The 25023-nt window shown below is 36.9% G+C and overlaps 1 protein-coding gene across 1 annotated transcript in view; it reads left to right on the forward strand.

Annotated features, from left to right (window-relative positions):
• The first annotated feature begins 11346 nt into the window (after positions 1–11346).
• Positions 11347–25023, forward strand: part of LOC149193852 (putative protein phosphatase 2C 58) — a 70167-nt gene continuing 56490 nt past the window's right edge. The window contains exons 1-2 of the mRNA XM_089407456.1: positions 11347–11414; positions 17219–17507. Coding sequence (XP_089263582.1) covers positions 11347–11414; positions 17219–17507 — 357 coding nt within the window. The remainder of the gene's footprint in view (positions 11415–17218; positions 17508–25023) is intronic.

Consider the following 25023-nt stretch of genomic DNA (forward strand, 5'->3'; position numbering starts at 1 on the left):
CGTATGATATGTGGAAAGCATTGACGTACCTATTCCAGAATAGTAGTGACCATAAGAAGTTGGCACTGAAAGAAAAACTTCAGAAAATCAATATGGAGAAAGGCGAGACCATTCCAAAATACCTGACGATGCTCACTCAGTGTCGTGATGAGCTTGGAAGTGTTGGAATAACCATTTTCAAGGATGATATGGCGAGCCTAGTGCTCCTAGGCCTTCCCAAGAGTTGGAATAGCGATCAAGACTCTTTCAATGGTAGGGAGAAGTTGCAATATTTGGAATGAATGTAGTCGGATTTGATGCAGGAGGAGATAAGAAGGAACACCAGAGATGGTTCCTCATCAAAGACTGATGTTGAGGAAAAATGTGCCTTAGTGGGTAAGGCAAGGAATGGGAAAGGGAAGGCTTTCCATTCAAAATTATATTCTTGTCATGGAGGCAAGAAGAAAGAGATGTCGAAAGTTAAGTGCTTTCATTGTCATGAGCTAGGAATTTTTTTTACAAACTGTCCGATCAAGAAGTCCAAGAATAATTCCTCTGGATGATTGATGGGTGAGGCTTTGGCCTCTCAATCTAAATTTAAATTCACTCTCATTTCATGCATGGTGTCATCAATGATGGGTAGTGTATGGTGCCTTGACAGTGGAGCTTCATTCCACATGATTGATGACAAGGAGTTGTTCAATGACCTAGAGGAGAAGGATCTCCAGATGCATATCGAGATGGGTAACGATGGGAGGTATAGTGCTACTGGATTGGGTACAGTTTCTTTTTAGAGGGAGCAGGGTGCTCCTCTCACCTTGAGAGATGTTATGTATGTTGAAATGTGGCAACAAGAATATTCCAATTTAATTTGTCCTTGAATTAAATTGTGAATTGAAATCGAATTTAGTCTTAACAACTAATTGGAAATAATTAATTAAGTTATTTTGACTTAATTGGTTGGAGAAATTCAAGTTAGAAGTCTTTCTAAATTCATGAAAGAGTTATCCCTTAAATTAAGGAGATAAGATTGAGTTATATTTGAGTTGTAAATAGTTAACTCAGTTTACAGAGTTAAGTCTAGTTAAATTAGTTCCAAACTGCTTCAGGAACTAATAGAGAGTTAACAGTAAGTTGATGCATGCATGCACTCAACTAGTGTACTCCAGTTAACTGAATATTCCCTCATCAGAAACTCATGCATGTCTATTCTGAGAAAGAACCAGTTAAGTTAAATGTCAAGGACAGTGTACTATCAGTTGCATGTGTTTTCCTATAAAGAAAACTCGTGCATGTAGAAGGAATAATTCCTTGAGGATTGCGTAATTATGATAGTGTTCCACTTGGTTGAAGGTGAATCATCCCAACGGAATAGCGCAAGGAAATAGGAGCTTAAATGGAAGAGAGTAAGGCTTGAGAGAAGCCAGGATTGCCTGTGAGCATCTGTGAGGATTGTACTGAGAGCTGGCTAGCTGTGAGAACTAAGGCTTTGTATAATTCCTATGTATTTCCACCTTGTATGATAATACAGATAGTGGGGTTTTTAGCTAAGGATTTTCCCAAAGTATTTTCATGTGTATTGTGCATTGATTCTTCTTCTTTTTGTGATATTGTTCAGCTCGATCTTTAAGCTTCTGCAAATTGATAGTAGAAGTAGGTTATAGTATTCTGCTTTGATTTATATTGCATTATCGGGTTAACTTACACATCAAATTTTCTACATAGGTCTCAGAGCAAGATTTGTAGAGAATTTGAGAATTTCTACATGGTATCAGAGCCAAGTTTATCAGATTTGTGAACAGTATACTGAGAAGAGAATTCAAAGTTTGAAGTTCGGGGTTGCAGGTGCAAATCGAATTCATATCATACTTCAAGGTTGGCCAATGGAATTCTATGGCTTGAGACTCGAGTATGCCTTGGAAGGTAGCTCGAATTACATAGCATGGAAAGATAGAATGGAGGCTGTATTAGAAGACAATGGCTTGAAGGAATTCATTGATCAAGAAATCACAAAGCCAGCTTCAACTAATTCACAAGAGTTGGATGAGTGGAAGAAGTGTGTGGCGAAGGCGAGACAGATCATCCTTGAGGAAGTTTGAGACCATATTTTCTCGAGTCTCCATGGGAAGGATACTCCATTATAAATGTGGAAGACATTGAAGGACCTCTACTAGAACAATAGTGACCAGAAGAAATTGGTGCTCAAGGATAAGCTTCGAAGAATCAAGATGGAGAAGGGCGATACTATTTCCACATATCTAAACAAGCTCACCACTTGCAGAGATAAGATTGGAAGTGTGGGAATAACTAATGCTGATGATGATATGGTGAGCCTCTCTTCTTGGCCTTCCAAGAGTTGGAATAGCTACCAGGAATCTGTGAATGGAAGGGAGACATTGGCAGATTGGGAACACTGTGGTCGCATCTAATGCAAGAGGAGATCAGGAGGTGCATACAAGATGGTTCTTCATCCAAGGATGATGATGAAGAAAATTTAGCCTTAGCAAGTAAGGCAAGTAAAGGGAAGGGGAAGGTGTCCCATTCCAAATCGAATTCTTCTCATGGAGGGAAGAAGCGTGACAAGTCTAAAGTGAGATGCTTTAATTGTCACGAGATGGGACATTATGCGACTAATTTCCCATCGAAGAAGTCTAAGAAGGGATCCTCGAAAGGATCGGAAGGTGAGGAATTAGCCTCTCAGTTCGAAATGGACTTGCCCTCGTCGCATGCATGGTGTCATCAATGATGGGTTGTGTCTGGTATCTTAACAGTGGAGCCTCATTCCACATGATCAGTGATAAAATTTTATTCAGTGCCTTGGAGGATAAAGACCTCAAGATGCACATAGAGATGGGTGACGACTGTTGGGCCTCAAAATAGTCCTTATTCTCACTCCATTATTCACCAATACCTTCACGTTACTTCCATATTACCTTCATGTCACCTCCATTCCACCTCCACATCATTACATTTACCTCATCATTGGCATATATCTATGCTTTTCCAAAGTTTATTAATTCTTAACATTTTAAAGTGGATTTATGGTTAAAACTTAGAAAATAATATGCTTATACTTATACCTAACAATTAGAATGAGTTTGTTGACATGTGTAGGTACAAAGGAAGCTTCCAAGGCATCTTTATGTCGCACTCTATGTTCAAATTCGAATTTGAGAAGATCATGAACCTCATGGAGAAGATCATGGACCTCATGGAGGAGATCATGGAGGATAGGGTTATGTGTCACCATTGGTTGAGAAATACGTGGGTCAAAGGAGGGAATAGTGGGTCTACATTTATGAGGTGGTTACCATATTTTTTGTATAAATAGGAGTACCTCCTCCATTCCAAAAGAGAGGACTCTTGGAGCATGTATCCAACTTATGATGGAATAGAATAAAGCTTCATTTTACATAAATTTCCATACTATAGTTTTAGATATAAATTGTCTTAATGTAGTATATGAATTTATGGAATAGTTTGTCACTTTTTTCTTAAGAGAATTGAGCTCACTCTAAAAGGATCAAAGAAACATTCTATTTCATAATAGATCTTATTTCATTGCTTAGATGTTTGGGGATTTGTTTGTGATTGATGAATGAGTTTTAAATTAAAATCTTATCAGCATATGAGGGAACAACCAAGGGTCTAAGTTAGGCTCTCCCTCTATTTGATTTGCATGATAGTTGAAATTCATTCTTTTACTTTTAAGTTTCAAGTTATTTCATTTCTTATGCTTATGAATGAATCTTAGTTTAGTTTGGATCAGTATATGAGGGGACAATCAAGGGACTAAGTTAGTCTCTCTCTCTATTTGAATCTGAACAATAATTAAATTCATTCTCTTGTTTTTATTTCAAGTTTTTAGTTTTATGTAATTAATGATTTCTTTTCAATATATAATACTGTAGGGAAGGACAACCAGGACCTCCTCAATTAGGAGCCTCTTCCCTTGCATATTATATTGAATCATAAATCATTTAGTTAGACATAGAGTTAGTTGCCTACTCCTACATATATTTTGATGGCATCATCACAAGCTTACGAGTTTCCCTGGTTGATAATTTAATGAAATCAATTTAAGCAATTAAATTGCCCAACATTTTGGCGCCGTTGCCGGGGATGGTGCTAAGGGATTAGTCATTAGAAATTTAATTCAGTTCTAGTATTTTTATTTGAAAAAAACTAACTCATGTTGAAAGGATAACTTGGTGACAGCAAGATCTTCGTAACATGGGGAAGTATACATAGGCATTAGCTTTGAATCTCATTTTTAGCTGCATATATAAATCATGATAAATAGGATGCATAAATTTCAATCAATATTTTCATTATAAAAGTGTTAAACTAATCCATTTATGGACAGGAAATCTAGAATGATGTTCAAGCATTTGTAGGAGAGTCAAGAGAATGAGGACTACATTGAAGATTGGTTTCAAAAGGTGACTAGGCCACAACTTTCTTCCATTCTTCAATGAATCCTAACATTTAATCCAAATGTGTAATTGATCTCTCATATCCTTGCAAACATTCAGGTATATTTTTCAAATTTGGATGTGAGCATACTAGAGACTTTGATCCGTAAATGGCTTTATTAAAAATACTCTTGAAAATAAAAATAAAAATCTCTTTCTCAAAAGGGAGTAGGATAGAATAGGAAAATAAAACCAAGCTTGGAAAGTTTTTTTTTTTAAGTTTTTGATTTTTAAAATTTGATTTCATTTATTTCTTGGAAATTTTGGTGGTGCAGTAAGAGCCACCTAATTCACTAACCATTGGCAGGAATATCTACAATCAAAGGAATATTTGTGAAGAAGGAAAACAAGTGGAGATTAGAAAGTTAAAATTTGAGGTTTGAAATCAAATACTTCTTTTATTTCTTTTCAAATTTCAGATTTCAATTACATAAAGAATCCATAAGTATGCTCTCCTCCTGTGCTTTGTGTGATCTGGAGGATCAGAAAAAGGATTTCATGTTAGTATATTTTTTATTGAAAAAAAATCAATATTTGTTTTTCTAAATAATAAAAATAAATAAAAACACGAAAACAAAAATGAGAATAAAGTAAACAAATAAAAATTCATGGAAGCCAAGGAAACAAATCGCTGCAAATGTTATGTGTGATTTTGAAAAAATAAAAGATAGTTGTGCATTGTTGTGATTTAAAAAAGAAAAAAACGAATTTCACTATAGTTAACTGAACATCAGCCAAATTCGCAGAGGTTAAAAACGTCATTTTTAAAATGAATTTTATGACCAAATGAAAACGAATCTGAAAAATATAAAACATGGGTTTTTCGCAGAACGGGGTGAATTATGTTAAACGTGGAATATTTTGGCAAAATTCATAACCATTTGAGAGATTTTCAGGGTTCTCTGGAGTGTTATTTGTGAGGTTACGTGAAAAAAACGGTTTTTCAATTAAATGCAGCTAGCAACCAAGGCCATGGTCATCCATTGGCTCAGCCACAGAGCTATGGCCAGCCACCCAGTAGTGTTGCCAAGCTGCAGAGAAAAAATCAATCAATAAATTTAAAAAAATTGATATTTTTTTTAATAATTAAATAACAAAAAAAAATTAATTAAAATAAAATTTCTTACTACAAAGATGAGATTTTCTCCATGGTCATGACCTGCAACAAAAAATAAAATTTTCTTACTACAAAGATGAGATTTTCTCCATGGTCACAACCTGCCACAAAAAATATATAAAAAAAAATCATAAACATTTCCCAAGCTTTTATAGAATAAAAATTGGTTAAAGAATCCACTTTTTAGGCAAAAAGAATGAGTTCAAAATATATGAAAAATAATTTGCCAAATATTTTGGAATTCCATTTTCTAAAAAAACTTGGAAATGATAAATTCAAAAGATATGAAAAATAATTTGGCAAATATTTAGGAATTTCATTTTCCTAAGAATCTTGGAAATGATGAATTCAAAATATATGAAAAATGATTTGGCAAATATTTTTGAATCATATTTCCTAAAAATCTTGGATTTAGATTGGCCACTTGTCAAGTTGTTGTTTCAATTTTCATTTTAGAATAATTTCCAAATTTCCATTAAATTCATAAATGTGACTTGTGATTTATTGGTAGGTCATTCAAATTACATAATGGAGGTCATGAGTTCAAATCTTGTAGGGAATGGTATTTGTTAATTATTCTTCAATTTTGACACAACATTAATTAAACAACAATTTTGCCACCACATGGCAACACAACATCGACCAATATTACACATTCACTGCCACATTCTTCAACGCATTGACTCCTTTTTCTACTGCGCAAACTCTCTCTGACATTCAAGCATTTGATATTTATTCATGTGTAACGTTGTGGGTTGGTGATGTTATGGAATATGGGCAAAGCACAGAAAATCACAACACAACGAAACTTTCGACAAGGAGTAACAATTAGTTTTCATTCTGAATTTAGTTTTATTTTTATTTTTATTTGATGCATCTGTATTAAACATCTGGCAATGATGCAGATTTTGGCAAATACAAGATCAAGGACAACATGTGAAATTCGATATCCTCGACGCAAATCATGAAATAATTTCAACTATGTTCGGAATTTGCATAATTGCAACAAAATTGAATTTTATTTACAAAAGTTACATAAGAAGGGAGTTAACTATACTCATTTCATATTTAAAAATGGATTTGTAAAAAATCATGGAATTGGGCTAACTTATACATTTGATTTTATTTAAATCTGTTCCATTGGTGTTTAAATTTTTCATAAAAAACCAAGTAGAAATTGATCACTTTTGCTTGGATATATTTATGTTTTGTGAATGCCAAGTTTTTGCAGGTTTGCGTTAATCAGATGATCATTCAAGGAGTCTAATTTGTCGAAAATTGGACTTCCAAAAGATCAATTTTATGATGAATCATGTGAATAGGTCCATATTCATTACAACCAGTATTTTCTCCCCTTTGTAAAATTGTAAATCCCAATGAGTCCTCAATGCAAGCCTTTCAGATGCCAGTATGCTTCTTCAGTTAATAAACATTCGCCTTATTTCCCTTTACATTCACCATTATATTTCTACTCCTCTTCCGTAAATAAAAACTTCATTGCATTCCCACTTCTTCAGTCAAAAAATTTTCCATTCCATTTTCCTTTCCATGCTTTTCAAATTAAACCTTGATAAATTTTCCATTCCATTTTCTTTCACAGTCAATTTACTGTCCCTTTCACTAACCTGTAGCCCATGAATAAAGTCATTCAGCTCCCTTACAAAGCAGAGTCACCCCATTTTCCTTTTCTTCCAAATAAACCCTGCTTCAATGCAAATTTTCCATCTTTGGTCCTTCAAAATCATTATTTCATACTCGTGTTAGATGATGGAGGATTCCTTAAGGCCTCCCTTCTAACAAGTCTTGACCCATCGACCTCAGCACCTTATCTGGGATAAAGACTAGAGTCATTATTAGTACCTTGAGGCTTGTATGCCTTAATGACAGGCTCTCTCGCCAGCAATAATGGGAATACACCAATGTCCCTTGATCGTTGGATCTTGAAAGTGGCTCGACATCAGCCCATCTATTCGCACTTCGCAAGATGTACTTAGGTACCTTGGCACTCATTGACATTAATGGTGAGTTTGCCTCACATTGGTTAACGACATTCATCAATGGTCGGTAATCCAATGACTTCTTTCCATGTTCGACATCGACACATTTATTCACATGGAAAGATTTGTGCCATCGAGTGTTGAAGACTTGAAGACCCAAATTTTGTAGCAGATGAAGATGATTTCCTTTCATTGTTTTCCAGTTTGTCATGACATGAGGACAAGTCAATAAATAAGGCTGGGGGGATGTAACTTCTATATTTTGTATACCTTCCAAGCCTTATACATTTTTAGCCACGTTTATCAGTAGATTCCGAACATTCAGCAGAAGATCCAGCAGCAGATGCAACAACAATAAAATATTCACTTTTTCGATTTCATCCACCATTTCACAACCAAGTAAAGAAGACTATGAACAACATTTTTGCAGCCACACGTGCACAAATTTCATCCATTTTTGGAAGGGTAAGTTAAGGTATGATATTTTCTAACTTTTAACCATTAAATTCCTTGAAAAGTTAGAATAATAATTTTTGGAAAAACTTCACTCCCTTTTCTCATTTCAAATAATTGCCAAAACCATCTGTTTAAGGGGAAGGATACATTTACATACATACTTTGTCACATTCATATAACATCCATGTTCATATATCACATTTTAAAACCCACTTACATTCAAAATATATTACATGAGCATACAAATGGCTTTGTCAAAAGTATTTATAAGTTAATTGGATGCCAACAAAATCATGGTTGTTACACAAGAACCAACCATGATGCATTCCAACAAAAATACTCTGCAAAAAAAAAAATCACATTATCAATATGCAAAGATCATACATTAAAATTGAATGCAACAAAGAAAATATGGTTGAAACACAAGAACCAACCAAGTTGCAATTCATCAAAACTGCTTTGCAAAAGTTAAGTAAATGATATCATGCAGAGTTTAAGCCAAGCTCAAGTATCAAAAATTAATGTAATAGATTGCATGAGGACATGCAATATCTTCAGTTTGGGGGTATTTTGGGCCTCAAAATAGTCCTTATTCTCACTCCATTATTCACCAATACCTTCACATTACTTCCATATTACCTTCATGTCACCTCCATTCCACCTCCACATCATTACATTTACCTCATCATTGGCTTATATCTATGCTTTTCCAAAGTTTATTAATTCTTAACATTTTAAAGTGGATTTATGGTTAAAACTTAGAAAATAATATGCTTATACTTATACCTAACAATTAGAATGAGTTTGTTGACATGTGTAGGTACAAAGGAAGCTTCCAAGGCATCCTTATGTGGCACTCTATGTTCAAATTCGAATTTGAGAAAATCATGAACCTCATGGAGAAGATCATGGACCTCATGGAGGAGATCATGGAGGATAGGGTTATGTGTCACCATTGGTTGAGAAATATGTGGGTCAAAGTAGGGAATAGTGGGTCTACATTTATGAGGTGGTTATCATAGTTTTTGTATAAATAGGAGTACCGCCTCCATTCCAAAAGAGAGGACCCTTGGAGCATGTATCCAACTTATGATGGAATAGAATAAAGCTTCATTTTACATAGATTTCCATACTATAGTTTTAGATATAAATTGTCTTAATGTAGTATATGAATTTATGGAATAGTTTGTCACTTTGTTCTTAAGAGAATTGAGCTCACTCTAAAAGGATCAAAGAAACATTTTATTTCATAATAGATCTTATTTCATTGCTTAGATGTTTGAGGATTTGTTTGTGATTGGTGAATGAGTTTTAAATTAAAATCTTACCAGCATATGAGGGAACAACCAAGGGTCTAAGTTAGTCTCTCCCTCTATTTGATTTGCATGATAATTAAAATTCATTCTTTTACTTTTAAGTTTCAAGTTATTTCATTTCTTATGCTTATGAATGAATCTTAGTTTAGTTTGGATCAGTATATGAGGGGACAATCAAGGGACTAAGTTAGTCTCTCTTTCTATTTGAATCTGGACAACAATTAAATTCATTCTCTTGTCTTTATTTCAAGTTTCTAGTTTTATGTAATCAATGATTTCTTTTCAATCTATAATACTATAGGGAAGGACAACCAGGAACTCCTCAATTAGGAGCCTCTTCCCTTGCATATTATATTGAATCATAAATCATTTAGTTAGACATAGAGTTAGTTTCTTACTCTTGCATATATTTTGTTGGCATCATCACAAGCTTACGAGTTTCCCTGGTTGATAATTTAATGAAAGCAATTTAAGCAATTAAATTGCCCAACAACGACGAAAGGTATAGTGTTTCAGGAGTGGGCATGGTTTCTTTTCAGAGGGAGCATGGACCTCCTATCACCTTGATAGATGTGATGTATGTGACTGGACTGAAGAAGAACTTGGTATCGATCGTGATGTTGGAAGAAAAATGCTACGATGTTGTCTTCAATAAAGGAAAGATGTTCCTAAGACACATAGCCACTGGTCAGACCAAGAGGATAGGGATTCGGGTGAAGAATCTCTATAAACTAGAGGTAGAAGATTTTGCAGCATTGAGTACAAAAGTAGAATTGGTGCAAAGCCAAGACATTGGCAAGTTGTGGCATAGGTGGTTGGGCCATTTGGATCATGGAGCTTTGAGGATAATGCAGCAGATATCTACAGGACTTCCCAAAGGTAAACTTGAGCAAGTTGACACATGCAAATGTTGTACCTTGGGAAAGTACACCAAGTCTTCCTTTCATGATCGAGACATTCGAGCAAAGGCTATCTTAGCGCAAGTTCATACTGATGTGTGTGGACCATTCTTGACGACATCCACAACAAAGAAAAGGTATTTTGTGATTTTCATTGATGACTATTCTCGTAAATGCTGGATTTATTTCATGCAAAAGAAGGACCAAACCTTCACAAAGTTTTGTGAGTTCAAAACTTTGGTTGAGAAAGAGTCAGGGAAGAAGATCAAGGCCTTGAGAAGCGAAAATGGTGGAGAATATGTTTCTCAAGAGTTTAAGGACTTCTGTGTAGTGGAAGGAATTAAATTAGAGTTGACAATACCTCATAACCCACAGCAGAATGGGGTGGCTGAGAGGAAGAACAAAACTATTGTAGGGGCAGCACGGGCGATGCTGCATGACCAAGGACTACCACTTCATTTGTGGGCTAAGGCATGCAACACATCGGTCTATTTGCAGAATAGAAGCCCGCATCACATACTTGGGATGAAGACATCAGACGAAGCTTTCTCTGGTAAGAGACTAGACGTGGGTAACTTCAAGATCTTTGGCTCATTGGTATATTGCCATGTGACAAAGGATGCATAGAAGAAGCTTGAGCAGAAAGCAGAGTTGGGGATACTTGTGGGGTACACTGATACATCTCACAACTATCGGGTGTACTTGCCTACCAGTCAGAGGACAATGGTTCACAAAGATATCAAGTTTGATGAGCAGAAGGCCATGTGAGTTTCCCTTGAGACGGAGCTCCAACTATAGGCTATGGAGGAACTATTGGTTCGCAAGGAGGAGGAGCCTCAGACTGATGCAGAGAAACCACATGAAAAGGTTCCAGGAGTGGAGACATCCACTCAAGCAAAGTCTTCCAGAGATGGACGGAAGCGCACAAAAGAAGATGGCAAATTGTTGGAGGGTGCGAGAGAGAATGTGGGAGCACCATCTTCTCAGTGCAGACAGAGGAGGTCACCTAAGAGGTACACTAGATAGATGGCCCTTGCTAGGGAATGTGTTGAGACTAAGCCATCTTCCTTTGAGGAGGCAGTGCAACAACTGATTTAGGGTGACGCTATGGTGGAGGAGTATGACTCCATAGTTTGTAATACTGTTTGGGATAAGGTCTCGAGACCGGAGAACAGGTCAGTTGTGAGTTCCTGTTGGCTTTACAAGGTAAAGCAAGTTGCTGATGCGAGGAGAATCATGTTGCTACAATATATTTCGACAGAGGAGTAAGATGCTGACATTTTGACAGAGGAATTGTCAAAGTGTAAGTTCGAGTTCCATAGAGAGAGGATCGGGGTGGAAGATAATCCCTTTCTTGTTGAGAGGGAGTGTTGAAATGTGGCAACAAGAATATTCCATTTTAATTTTTCCTTGAATTAAATTGTGAATTAAAATCGAATTTAGTCTTAACATCTACATGGAAATAATTAATTAAGTTATTTTGACTTAAGTAGTTGGAGAAATTCAATTTGGAAGTCTTTCTAAAGTCATGCATGAGTTATCCCTTAAATTAAGGAGATAAGATTGAGTTCTATTTGAGTTGTAATTAGTTAACTCAGTTTACTGAGTTAAGTCTAGTTAAATTAGTTCCAAACTGTTTGAGGAACTAATAGAGAGTTAACAGTTAGTTGATGCATGCATGCACTCAACTAGTGTACTCCATTTAATTGAAGATTCCCTCATCAGAAACTCATGCATGTCTATTATGAGAAAGACCTAGTTAAGTTAAATGTTAAGGACAATGTACTATCAGTTGTATGTGTTTTCCTATAAAGAAAACTCATGCATGTAGAAGGAATCATTCCTTGAGGATTGCACATTTCTGACAATGTGTGAGATCAGTGTTCCACTTGGTTGAAGGTGAATCATCCCAAAGGAAAAACACAAGGAAATAGGAGCTTCGAGGGCAGAGAGGAAGGCTTGAGAGAAGCCAAGATTGCCTGTGAGCATCTGTGAGGATTGTACTAAGAGCTGGCTAGCTATGAGAGCTAAGTCTTTGTATAATTCCTATGTATTTCCACCTTGTATGATAATACAGATAGTGGGGTTTTTAGCTGAGGCTTTCCCCAAAGTATTTTCACGTGTATTGGGCATTGATTGTTCTTCTTTTGGTTATATTGTTCAGCTTGATCTTTAACCTTATAAAAATTGATAGTAGAAGTAGGTTATAGTATTCTTCTTTGATTTATATTGCATTATCAGGTTAACCTAGACATCAGATTTTCTATATGGTCTCAGAGCCAGGTTTGTAGAAATTTTCTACAATGTATTCGCCCAAGTTGAATAAGAACTTATTATCAGTTTCCATGTTGGAGGATAGAGGTTATGATGTGGTATTTACCAAATGAAGCACATTCCTTCAGCACATAGCCACGTGTCAAGTAAATAAGATAGGGATTCGAGTTAAGAATCTCTATAGGTTGGCGGTAAAGGTACGCTAGAGAAAGTGGATACATGCAAGGAGTGTACTTTGGGAAAATACACCAAGGCTTCCTTTCACAAAAAATACTTTTGAGCAGAGGCGATTCTAGAGCAAGTCCATTCAGATGTTTGTGGAAAATTCTCGACATCATCCACAACCAAACATAGGTATTATGTTATATTTGTTGACGACTTTTCTTGTAAATGTTGGATATTGGATCATGACTTTCACAATTTTTTGTGAATTTAAAGCATTGGTTGAGAAAGAGTCTGGAAAGAAGGTTAAATCTCCGAGGAGTGATAAGGGTGGTGAGTATGTCTCAAATGAGTTTAAGAAATTTTGTGCGACAGAACATATTAAACAGGAGTTGATAGCGCCCCATAACCAACAGTATAATGGGATGGCCGAGAGGAAGAACATAAGCATTGTAGGGGAATCACGAATGATGTTGCATGATTAGGGCCTACCACTACACTTGTGAGATGAGGCATGCAACACAACTATTTATTTGCAAAACAGAATCCTGCACCGAATACTTGGGATGAAAACACCAGAGGAGGCTTTCTCCGGTAAGAGACTAGATGTTGGTCACTTTAGGATTTTTGGGTCATTGTTATATTGCCATGTGACCAAATATGCACGAAATAAGCTTGCACCAACAACAGAGTCAGAATATTTGTGGGGTACACTAATACACCTCACAACTATCAGTTCTATTTGCTGACCAGCAGGATGAAAGTGGTTCACAAGGATGTCAAATTCGATCAGGAGAAGACCATGCGAGTTTCCCTTGAGAGGGAGATTCAACTAAATGCGATTGAGGATATTTTAGGTTCTAAGGTTTAGGAGCCTTAGATTGATGTCGAGAAGCCACATGCAGAGGATCCATGAGTGGAGACATACACTCAAGCAGATTCTTCTAGAGATGGGAGAAAGTGCACTAGAGAGGCTAACAGATTATTACATGATGCACAAGAGAATGTGGGAGCACCCACATCTCAGCATAGGCAGAGGAGGTAGCCTGAGAGGCACACTAGATACATGGATCTTATGAGAGGATGTGTTGAGATAGAGGCATCTTCCTTTGAGGAGGCAGTGCAACAACCGATTTGGGTTTATGCCATGGAGGAGGAGTATGACTCCATAGTTCATAACAGTGTTTGGGATGTGGTCCCAAGACTGGAGGACAACTCAATGGTGATCTCTCGATGGACTTACAAGGTAAAAATGCTGCAGATGATAGTGTGGAGAGGCATAAGGCCAGATTTGTGGCCTGTGAATTTTCGCAAGCAGAGGGGATTGGCTATGATGAGATTTTTTCTACTATTGCAAGGTACTCATCAATCAAATCTATATTAGCAATATCAGCGTAGATGGGTTGGAAGAAACATCAGATGTGTTAGATTATTATAATAGGACTTAGTTTTGTTGGCCTCTCACTATTAATTTTGTTAATTTAGCCTATGGAACACCAGGTGTCATAACCTAAAATGTTTTCCATGCCAAAAGAGCCACTAGTCTCAGAATGCCAATCAGTCCAAAGTTGGGAGGGTTTTTTCCTGTAATGTTTGGCTTAGTTGATCTTTCAAATGAAACCATCAGATGGAGCTCAGAAGTATATTTCCAATGGCATGTCCAGTTCTTCAAACTGACCTCCTGATCAAAAGTTAGAGCAAGTTGAAGTCCCCCTTTCAAAACCCACAAAACAAAGGAAAATGCCTAAGTATGGGTCCTGAATCCTGCATATCGGAGGTTTGGAGAGGCAAGCATCGAAGGGACATAGCACATGACATATCTCATATTGGAGCATAGAGCGATATCGAAAACCAGTGATCAGTGATTCACAATTGAGGCAGAGTGACAACATTTCAATAACATTGATATGCGAATTGCGATATGTGATTAAAGTGTCAGGAAGGAAAAAAATGGATTAAGAAAGGAATTTATTGCAAAATCAATGAAGCTTGGGCCTTTTCTCTCTCCTCCCAAAGGGACACATGTATGTTAATGATTGGATCCGATAAGGTCCATGGGGTAGTCAGTCATTGGATCTGATAAGGGATGCATGGTAGTCAACATTTGGTTCCGGTAAAGGCCATGTGGCGGATGATGTCATCATGACATGGATGTATGGTGGACATGTGGGAGGAAGATTCTGCATTTTCAGGGGCCAAAAAAGGTTGATACATGTCAGCACTCACAAGGTGGTATGTGGCAATGATGACATCACATATCGGAGATTGGTGATCATAGGGTGAGGCGTATTATGCATCAAAGTGAAATCGTTGATTTAGAACCTCTAAATAAGGGGATCTGATATTGGGGTTGGCCTACAGTCACGTGAAGAGCACAAGATCAGGCGCTAAGTACAAAAGGTGATCAACATTCAATGATCAGTGGATGTGCATTGCATACTAAATGAAATCACCAATTAGAAATGCTCGTGAGCGGAGCTCCGATGTGGGTGCTAGACCAAAGTTATAAAGAATTCAAAGAGTGAGGAACTATTGGTACAAGGTGCAGGCCCAGGAGCATATATATGTGGTCCCATGTCATATGTGGTGGAACCATTGTAACACCATAATACTGTAAACAATCGGGCCCCTTTTTAGCCAAAAGGTTTAACATACAAAAAGGCTTTGGCCCTGAGTTTCCACTTAAGCCCGAGAGGCTAGGTGCATCAAAGATTTCCCACCATGCATAGTTCAAAGAGACACACAACTAAAAGCTCTAATATAATAAGTCTTGGTCTCACGTCTCCTCACAAAACCGAGAAATGCATAAAGGCGTTGAGGCAAAGGAATTTACATCCTTTCCAAAGTCATGATAATCCACCATGTTTTTATGGTCTGGATTGATTGAAAGTGATTCGATAAGGCATCAAGAGATATTTTAGCAGGATTTTTGGAATCATAGTAGGAAGATCGAGATTTTCAAAGGAATATGGACAACTATATAAAGTAGGTTTCATGAGGTTGTTATTTTCTAGGTTGGGAAGATAAGGATTGAAAATATTTTCTATAATTAACTCGAATCTTGTTGTTTCTATTAGAAATAATCAAACACCTCTTTTGGTCACTTGATGGATGAAATGCAATGTATCTAGTCTTTGGCCTAAATAATATAAAAGGCTAAATATTCAATGTAACAAGGATGGAGGATTGTTGAGAGGAAGAGATACTGTATGTAACATTTTAATAAAATCTCGGAGCATTGTTATCTATTTCAGAGATTCCTGTGGTGTGTGGTCTTAAGTCTGTGTTTTCTTTTTGTTAATTTTATATCCATTTCTAAAAATTTTGTCTTGAATTCATCTTTGTATGCTTAGGGAAAGTGTGGATCTAATGAATTCTTTATTTCTCTGTCATGGTTCTTATAAATATTTGGCCATTATTATGCAACAAAATTCACAACCATATGCTATGTTTCATTTGACTGAATATTTTTGTGTTTTCCCACATTCTTCATTATACTACCACTGAAAATTGACTTGATATATTTTCCTACCTTTCCTTCATTGTCTTGATGTCTCATGTAGTCCCTGATGTGCTATAATCCTATAATTCAGTGGCCCTCACTCCCAACAATTTCATCAAATATTTATATCATCTACCTTTGAGCTTAATAACTAGTCTAAAATGCAAATCATATCATCCTTCTTAGATTGATAGTTGATCCAGTGAGAGAGCCATCTCCACAGTTAGGGGGACTGGACCTTAACGTACAAGTGGTTTTTGGTTACCTCTGGGATCCCTTTGCCCAACATTAAGGGATTTATGGAGTGCTAACATTATGGCGTCATTTTCGAAGAACAAACAAAAGTTAATCTTCTCTAAGAAAGGTTGTCAAAGTTTCATATCTAATTGTTGATGGTGGACAACAATTATACATAGAAAGGCTGAATTATTCACCTGGCGACTCTGAAATTCAAAGGATCCAGAAGATCAAACGTTCACAATGTCTTCATTGGTTAAAGGTTAGTAATTTGTAGAATTACTAGTGATTGTTTTCAAAATGGGCTCTGCAAGAACGGATACCATGTATGCTCCTATGGATAGAGCTTGTATTCTTGGTTTTTCAAATCCTATGCCCCTTGTTAATTGGTTAGCCTATCTCCCAATATTCAGAGATGGAAAGGGAGAATGTGCTTCCTTGCATTTAATTGAATTCCACATGCATGTACGTAGACTTGAAGTTCATTTTCGTGAGGATTTATTAATGAAAATGTTCATGGCAATCTTAGAGGATAAATCCATATCATGGTATGAAGGTTTGTCCGCTGCAAGTATATTTTCTCTGATGGATTTATATTGAGAATTTTGTACAAATTTTAAAAAACTTATCCTTCTATAGTGTTGATAGACATATTTTATGGAAAATTAGATGATCTATTTCAGCTCATGGGAATTGGCATCTATGATCAGGGTGTAATTCCTGGTGAAATTGAAGAAGCCTTGCTTGAGTTTTCTTTTCCTCAAGAAGAAACATAAGAAGTTTGTTCCCTGGTTATTCATGAAGGTTCCCAATAGGTAAGAACATTCTAGCTTTTGATGAAACTGATCAGATGGAGGTCAATGAACAAATTCAGCAGTCTGAGTCAGATCAAGAAGAGGAGAGCAGTGAAAAAGAAGAGGTTGTTTTATATCCTCTTGCACATGAAGACCTACCTCCAATTATAGAAAATGAAGAGTCTGTTGAAGAAGAGCAGGTTGTCCCTGATCTTATGGACGTGAACATTATCGTTGTGGATCAGGTGGTTTCCATTGTTGAAGAGAGCCAAATTGTTGAACATAGTGCTCAAGTGAAGGTAACCAGTTATGTTTCTGAAGATTCTTTTGTTGGTCTCCTAGAGGCTACAAAAGAATATTTTTGTTATCTCATAGCCAGTTTGTTGCATGAGTTATGGGAGCTTTCAATCTTTATCGATGTCTTTTCTTAGGATCAGTTGAATTTTGGGTTGCCACTATTTTCCTTCTTCTACTTGCTCATGGGAAGTGTGAGCAGAACTCAGTCAAGTAGCCATTTTCTTGACTGGTTACATTGGAAGGAGGATATCACCTACTGTATATATTTCTAGGAGGTGTGGACATCTCTCATTGAGGTGTGAAGCTCGAGGAGAAGGCTCTAAGATTTCAGTCATGTGCTGTCAAATTTTCTTATTTATTTTAAAGCTTACAACTATGTAAGTTAGTCAGTCAGTTTGTAGTTATTTGGTTTTTATATTGACTCCGTTACCCAATGGTTAGGCTACTAGTATATTTTTTGTTCTTGGCACCTCACTAGGAGGATGCCATACCCATTGGATACAGTTTTAGAGTCCTATAATAAGAATCAATGGTGTTCCTCTCAATTCAGCCTATGAATAACTAGGTGTCAAAGCCTATTTTCCAGAAAAGAGTATCAAGAGACTAATCTGTCCAGAGCAATATCTCAATTGCAATTAATGATCGACGATTCACAATTGAGGCAGATGGGCCATATTTCAAAAACATCGTCGAGCACATATGTGAATTACGATATGTGATTACAATTGAGGCAGATGATATTTCGTCGATGAAACGATATGTGATTAAAGTGTCAGGAAGGCTGAAAATATATTAACAAAGGAATTGCTTGCAAAACCAATGAAGATTAAGCCTTTTCTCTCCCCTCCTAAAGGGATGCATGTTAGTTAGTCATTCGATCCGATAAGTTCCACGGGGTAGTCAGCCATTGGATCTGATAAGGGATGCGTGGAAGTCAACAATTGGTTCTGATAAAGAGCATGTGGCGGCTAACATCATCATGATTTGGCCATATGATGGACATGTAGTAGGCATATTCAACATTTTCTTGTGTCATAAGGGGCCAAAAAAGGGTGACACATGTCACCACTCACAAGATGACATGTGGTAGTGATGATGTCAGATATCGAGACCAGCGATAGCAGGGTGAGGCCTATTGTGCATCAAAGTGAAATCATTGATTGAAAACCTATGATTAAGGAGCTCTAATATGGGGGTAAACCTACAGTCATGTGAAGAGCACACGACCAGGTGCTAAGTACAAAAGATGATCGACGTTCTGCAATTAGCAGGCGCACGTTATGTACCAAATGAAATTGCTGATTGGAAATCATCGAGAGTGGAGCTTCGATGTCGAGGCTAGCCCACGATTATAAATAATTCAAAGAGCTTGGAACTATTGAAACAAGGCACGTGCCTAGGTCCATATATATGTGGCCCCATGTCATATGTGGTGGAATATTTGTAACACCATAATACTTCAAAGAATCAAGCCCCTTTTTAGCCAAAGGGTTTAACAAACAAAAAGGATTTGGCCCTGAGTTTCCACTTAGGCCTTGAGGGCTAGGCCCATCAATGATTTCCCACCCCCGTAGTTTAAAGTGGAACACAACTAAAATCTTTGATATAATAAGTATTGGTCTTACCTCTAGTCACAAAACTAAGAAATGCATAAAGGCGCTGACGCAAAGATGTTTACATCCTTTCCATAGTCATGATAATCCGCCATTTTTTTATACTTTGGACTACTTAGAAGTGACTTGATAAGGCATCGAGAGGGTTTTAAGAAGGATTTTTGGCATCATAGTAGGCATATCGATATTTTATAAGGAATATGGACAGTTGTATAACACATTTTTGGTGGGATTTTTTTTTTCAGGCTAGGTAGATAAGGATTAAAAAGCTTTTCTATAATTAACCTGAATCTTGTTGTTTATGTTAGAAATCAGCAAACACACCTTTTGATCACTTATTGGATGAAATGCAATGTATCTGGTCTTTTGCCAAAATAATATAAAATGATAAATATTTAATGCAACAAGGACAGAGGATTGTTGAGCGGAAGAGGCAGTGTATTTAACATTTTAATAAAAGCTCACAACATACTTTGTTATCTGTTTCAGAGATTCCTATGGTGTATGGTCTTAAGTATGTGTTTTACTTTTGTTAATTCTATATCCATTTCTGAAATTGTTGTCTTGAATTCATCTGTGTATGCTGAGGACAACTGTGGATATAATACATGATAGAATTATTTATTGTTTTGTCATGGTTCCTCTAAATATTTGGCCATTAGTTATGGAACAAAATTGATAACCATATGCTCTATTTCATTGGACTGAATATTTTTCTCTTTCCCCCATTATTTGCTATACTACAACTAACAATTGACTTGAGATATGTGCCTACCTTGCCTCTGTTGTCTTGATGGCTCATGCATGCCCTGATGTGCTATAATCCTATACTTCAGTGGCCCTCACTCCCAAAAAATTCATTAAATATTTATATCATCTACCTTTGATCTTAATAAATAGTCTAAAATGTAAATCCTATCAGTCTTCTTAGATTGATAGTTGATCCAGCATGAGAGCCCTTTCCTCATCCTTAAGGGATTTACGAAGTGCTAACAAGATGGATGTAAAGACGACCTTCCTTAATGGCATGATTGAGGAAGATGTGTACATAGAGAAGCATAAAGGTTTTGAGACCTTCGACATGAGTCACTTGTGTATCAGCTCAAGAGAGTATTGGATGGACTAAAGCAAGATGCCCGTGCTTGGTACACTAGGATTGATAACTACTTCACTGGGTTGGGATTCACCAAAAGTGAAGTGGATGAAAACTTGTACCACATAGTGGTGGAAGGTAAATTGTTGATCATTATGTTATATGTTGAAAAATTGACTTGAACAGGTGATGATCAGCTAATCAATTCTTGCAAGGAGGATATTGAAAAAGAGTTTGAGATGAAGGACATGGGTCTCATGCATTAATTTTTGGGCATGGAAGTATGGCAGGGTTATGGGGAACTGTATGTGTCTTAGGGAAAGTAAGCCAATGAGATACTCAAGAGGTTCTGGATCGAGAGCAGCAAACACATGGGGACTCCTCTAGCAGGTAACTGGAGGAATGAGGATCCTACTTTAGGGGAAGTAGTGGAAGTTATTTTTTACATGCATATTATGGGTTCACTCATGTATCTGGTGAACAAATGACTGGATATGTACTATGTAGTTAACCAGCTTAGTCAAATGATGGTTAGGCCTACCAAGCTATATTGGAAGGCGACAAAGCATGTGTTGAGATAACTCAAGGGAACTACTTAGTATGGATTGTGTTACAGACGGAAAGAGGGAGTGAAGATTCAAGGCTTCACAAATGCAGATTGGGCAAGGAGTCCATCCAATAAGAAGAGCACATCAGGTGAGATATTTAGTATTGGGTCAACAATAGTTTCTTAGTACAATAGGAAATAGAGATCAGTTGCACTTAGTTCGGCAGAGGCAGAGTACATGGCTGCAATTCAAGTAGCATGTGAGGCCATCTAGATGACGAAGATTTTGGTTGGTTTTTTTGGTTAGTAGGTCGATCCAACTATGATTTACTGAGATAATCAAAGTTGTACCAAACTCTCTAAAATTCCAGTTTTTCATGATCGGTCTAAGCATATAGATGTCTGATATCATCATCTTCGAGATTGCGTATTGAGGCAGATTATGTTGTTACAGTACATTCGCATAGAGGAGAAAGATGCTGACATTTTGAAAAAGGCACTGCCAATATGTAAATTCAAGTTTCACAGAGGTAGGATCCGGGTAGGTGATAATCCCTTTCTTGTTGAGAGGGAATGTTGAGAAATGACAATGAGAAATTCCAGTTTAATTTGTCCTTGAATTAAACTATGAATTAAAATCAAATTTTATTCTCATAGAAACTTGTAAATAGTTAATTAGGTTTAATTAACCTAATTAGCTGAGGAATTTCAAGTTTGAAGTATTTTTGTATTCATGTATATGTTCTCCCTAAATTTTAGGGGTCTAGGATGTGTTTATTTGAGTGGTAATTAGATAAATCAGTTTGACTGAGTTATAGACAGTTAAACTAGTTCTAACTTTTTGTGGAACTAGTAGAGGTCTAGTAGTGAGTTGGTGCTCTGATGCATCCTCAGTGCTACTCCAGCTAACTAAAGATTCCCTCATGAGAATCTCATGCATGTCAATTCAAAGAAATACACGGTTGATAATAGAGTGCAGGAACAATGTATTATCAGTTGTATGATTATCTGAGTTGTACAGGTCATCCATGCAATCAGAGAAGGACCTATTTTTGGATTGTGCAATTATGGAGGAATGATTTCCCAATTAAATATGGGTTGATCCTCACATGAATTGTGCAAGGAAATAGGGGATTGGTGAAGCCAGGGTTACCCCCGCTTACACCCACAGTATGCATGTAAAATGCATAAACACATTTGTCCCAGGAATTTCAAAACTCTCTAAGGAGTCAAATCTTTACCCATCAATGGTTAAGGCCCTATTAATCAACCCTCAAGCCTTCATTTATGACTTTATTAAAGTCTTCATCAATCCCTTCTATCAGGACTCTGAAACCCCTCATAACCTTTATTTAAACCTTCGTTAACCCTTAAGCCCGCACATTAAACCTTCACTTTATAAACTTTGGTTATACCAGACTTAACACATGAAAACCTTTATCGGTGCTATATTTCTATTATAACCCTTTTATAATATAAATGCACTTAAAACATGACTTTCCACCTTAATACGACCTTTGTACAGATATCAATGCTTTACCTTTATTGCAATCGGGGTATCGCTCTTCCGTGGGTCACATTACACACTCATTCCACTTTCCCGATATGTGATCACACTATTGAAACACATTATTGGCACTTTTACATTAAAAACCCGAACCATTCATTCTATCCGAAAATATGGGAAATACAGGAATACAAAGGAAAACTTGCTCTGAACCATAAAGCCAGACTTCAAACATTATAAACCCATGTTCATAATTGTCGCCGGGTCTGCTCTTTCAGACCTTTCCTTCAACACTCCTCCAATCTCTGACCACCTCTGATTGTTGATCAGCGCTTTATCGCTATTGGCGCATCGACATTTCACAGTCCACCAACCTTTAACCTCTATCTAATGCGATTGTGATTAGATCGCGACTGTTGATCGGTTCTCAATCCGATGGTCGATATCCTTTCTCAATGCAAAGTCGCCCGACAGTCCTCCATCGTTGATCTACACTTAGTAGATCCAACGGTCTACCATGAATTTGGATAGACAGTAGGCACGGGGGTTAGCCGCCCGATAAAGCTGTTTCCTCTCTCCACTTCTCTGCTACGTGTCGAGTTATGAATGGAATCGAAGGACTAACCTTCAATACCATTTACCACTTCTTTGTCGCTCGAAATACCACTTAAGGTTATAAACCCTCCTTTTCACCAGTTATCTCCCGCACTCTTCTCTTATGCAATGATCATTGATTTATACATTCGATGGCTCTCATCCTTTGTCACCTACGTCGTTGATCTATAAGATCTAACGGTTCTTATGCATTGACGACTCGCCTCTTTGTTCGTCCCTTGCCTTGACTTTCATTCATTCAATAGTGTTTATCCTGTGGTTATGGGTTTTTCTTCAGGGTTTCGGCTTTCCGCTCTTCAGCTTCCTTTGAGCTTAACTCCGTGAATTCCCACTTCGCTACCTCTCCAGAGCTTACTCTGATCCTTCAGCTGGATTCAAAGATCCTTTATGATTCCTTTGAATCATTATTCTCAACTGCGTATCTACAGAACTCTGTCTGCAACCTTTATTACAGAACCTATGAATTCACGCATAAATCAATCATTACATACTTATTTCACACATTGACATAGTTTCGGAATAACCTCTGTATACATATAAATATGAAAAACTGATTACATGTCGAGACTCTCTGTCTCTCAAGCCTGCTCTTTGATATCAGTGGCCTCTTCCCTTTTCACTCTGCCCGTAGGCTTACATTTATACCAGAAAGGCTCTTTTGAACTAATTCTGGTTCCAATCCTAAATCTACTGAATTGACTCCTAAATCCTCTATGTCCACTTCTGACTTCATTTAATTCCTAAGAACTCTCCCTAGTTCCTCAAATCATGAAACTACCCAGAGAGTTATAATTGACTTCAAACACTCTCATCATTATTAACCACTCATGTTCTCCTTTATTTGAGAGCATTTACAAACAACCTCACACATCTAATTAATTCCTATTCTACCTACTCAAAAGCCTAAATATTACATTAATTCAACACTTAGAACACTAACTTCTCTAAAACACATGACCTCCTACGTCTACTAAAGTACAATGATTTTTCCTTGGGTTGAATTCTCCTGCATCAGACTCCCAAAGTACAAAATATTCATGATATCCTCATCATGTGTCTTCATGTGTTGATTAAAAAACCTCTAGGGTCCCAAACTATAGTTTGTAGCTGTCCAAATGTCTTGCACCTTTGCTGTTGTTGTATTTTTTCTGTCTTCTGTTTCATCATCCTTCCTGCTGCTTTCATTTTCCTCCATATGGACTGCTTCATCATTAACTGCCATAACTCTTCAATCTCCATCTCTAGCATATCATTGGGCTGGTCCATATTCTGCCATTCACTATTACCTCTTTCTCTCTGCTTCAGGTTATTGCTGCTATCTACTAACTCTTCAAATTGTTATTTATTTTCTTCTACTTTTGCTCTTGCTACTATTGTAGACATTGCCTCCACCCAAAATTCATGTATATCTTTAAGGATATCTCCCTCTGCAACATCTAATTTTTGCATTGAAATCTAACTTTCCAGCAATTGAACATTTATGTTCCATGGATTAAATTCTTCCACAAAATCTTCTTCTTTCATTTTTATTTGGCTGCTCATTTGTGCCAAACTTTCTCCAGCATTTGCAACTAAACCTGCATTCACAAAACATTTGTTAAAATAAAAAACATAAGGCTTCAGTGCCTTATTTTCCTTTGGAAACAATTTAGTTTGCTGCTCTATTTCTTTCTCCTCTATCAACACATCAGTATGTTGTTTTGAATTCTCAAAAGAATTCATGAGACTTTCAATTAGACTCACCTCCACATCATCTGTTTCAATGATGCCTCCTTGCTTTTGTTCATAGTAGTGAACTTCTTCTTCCTTAACCTACTGTTGGTTAACTCTTCTTTGGAATTGTTTGATTCTTACTGCCTCCCTTTCATCCTTACCCTCTTGTTCTTTAAGAACCTCCATATCATCTTCAAACGATCTCTATCCTTCCCCAATGACATTCATTGAATCATTTCCTTGGGACAACATTTCTTCAGTCTTCATTGGAATAAGACAACCATCTTTCTCCTCTATGACAATTCTAACATTCTGTTGCCTCCTCCAAGGTGACTCTTCTGTCTCCTTCTAGTTCTGAGATCTTGCCATCTCAGTCTTGATCTGAACAGATTTCAGATTCTGCTCCTTCTATCTGACAAACTCTAAAGTT

Source organism: Pinus tabuliformis, chromosome 2_2 (genome assembly GCF_031772625.1).
Source record: "Pinus tabuliformis cultivar Carrire ecotype Pingquan chromosome 2_2, CPIR1, whole genome shotgun sequence".
Lineage (NCBI taxonomy): Eukaryota > Viridiplantae > Streptophyta > Pinopsida > Pinales > Pinaceae > Pinus > Pinus tabuliformis.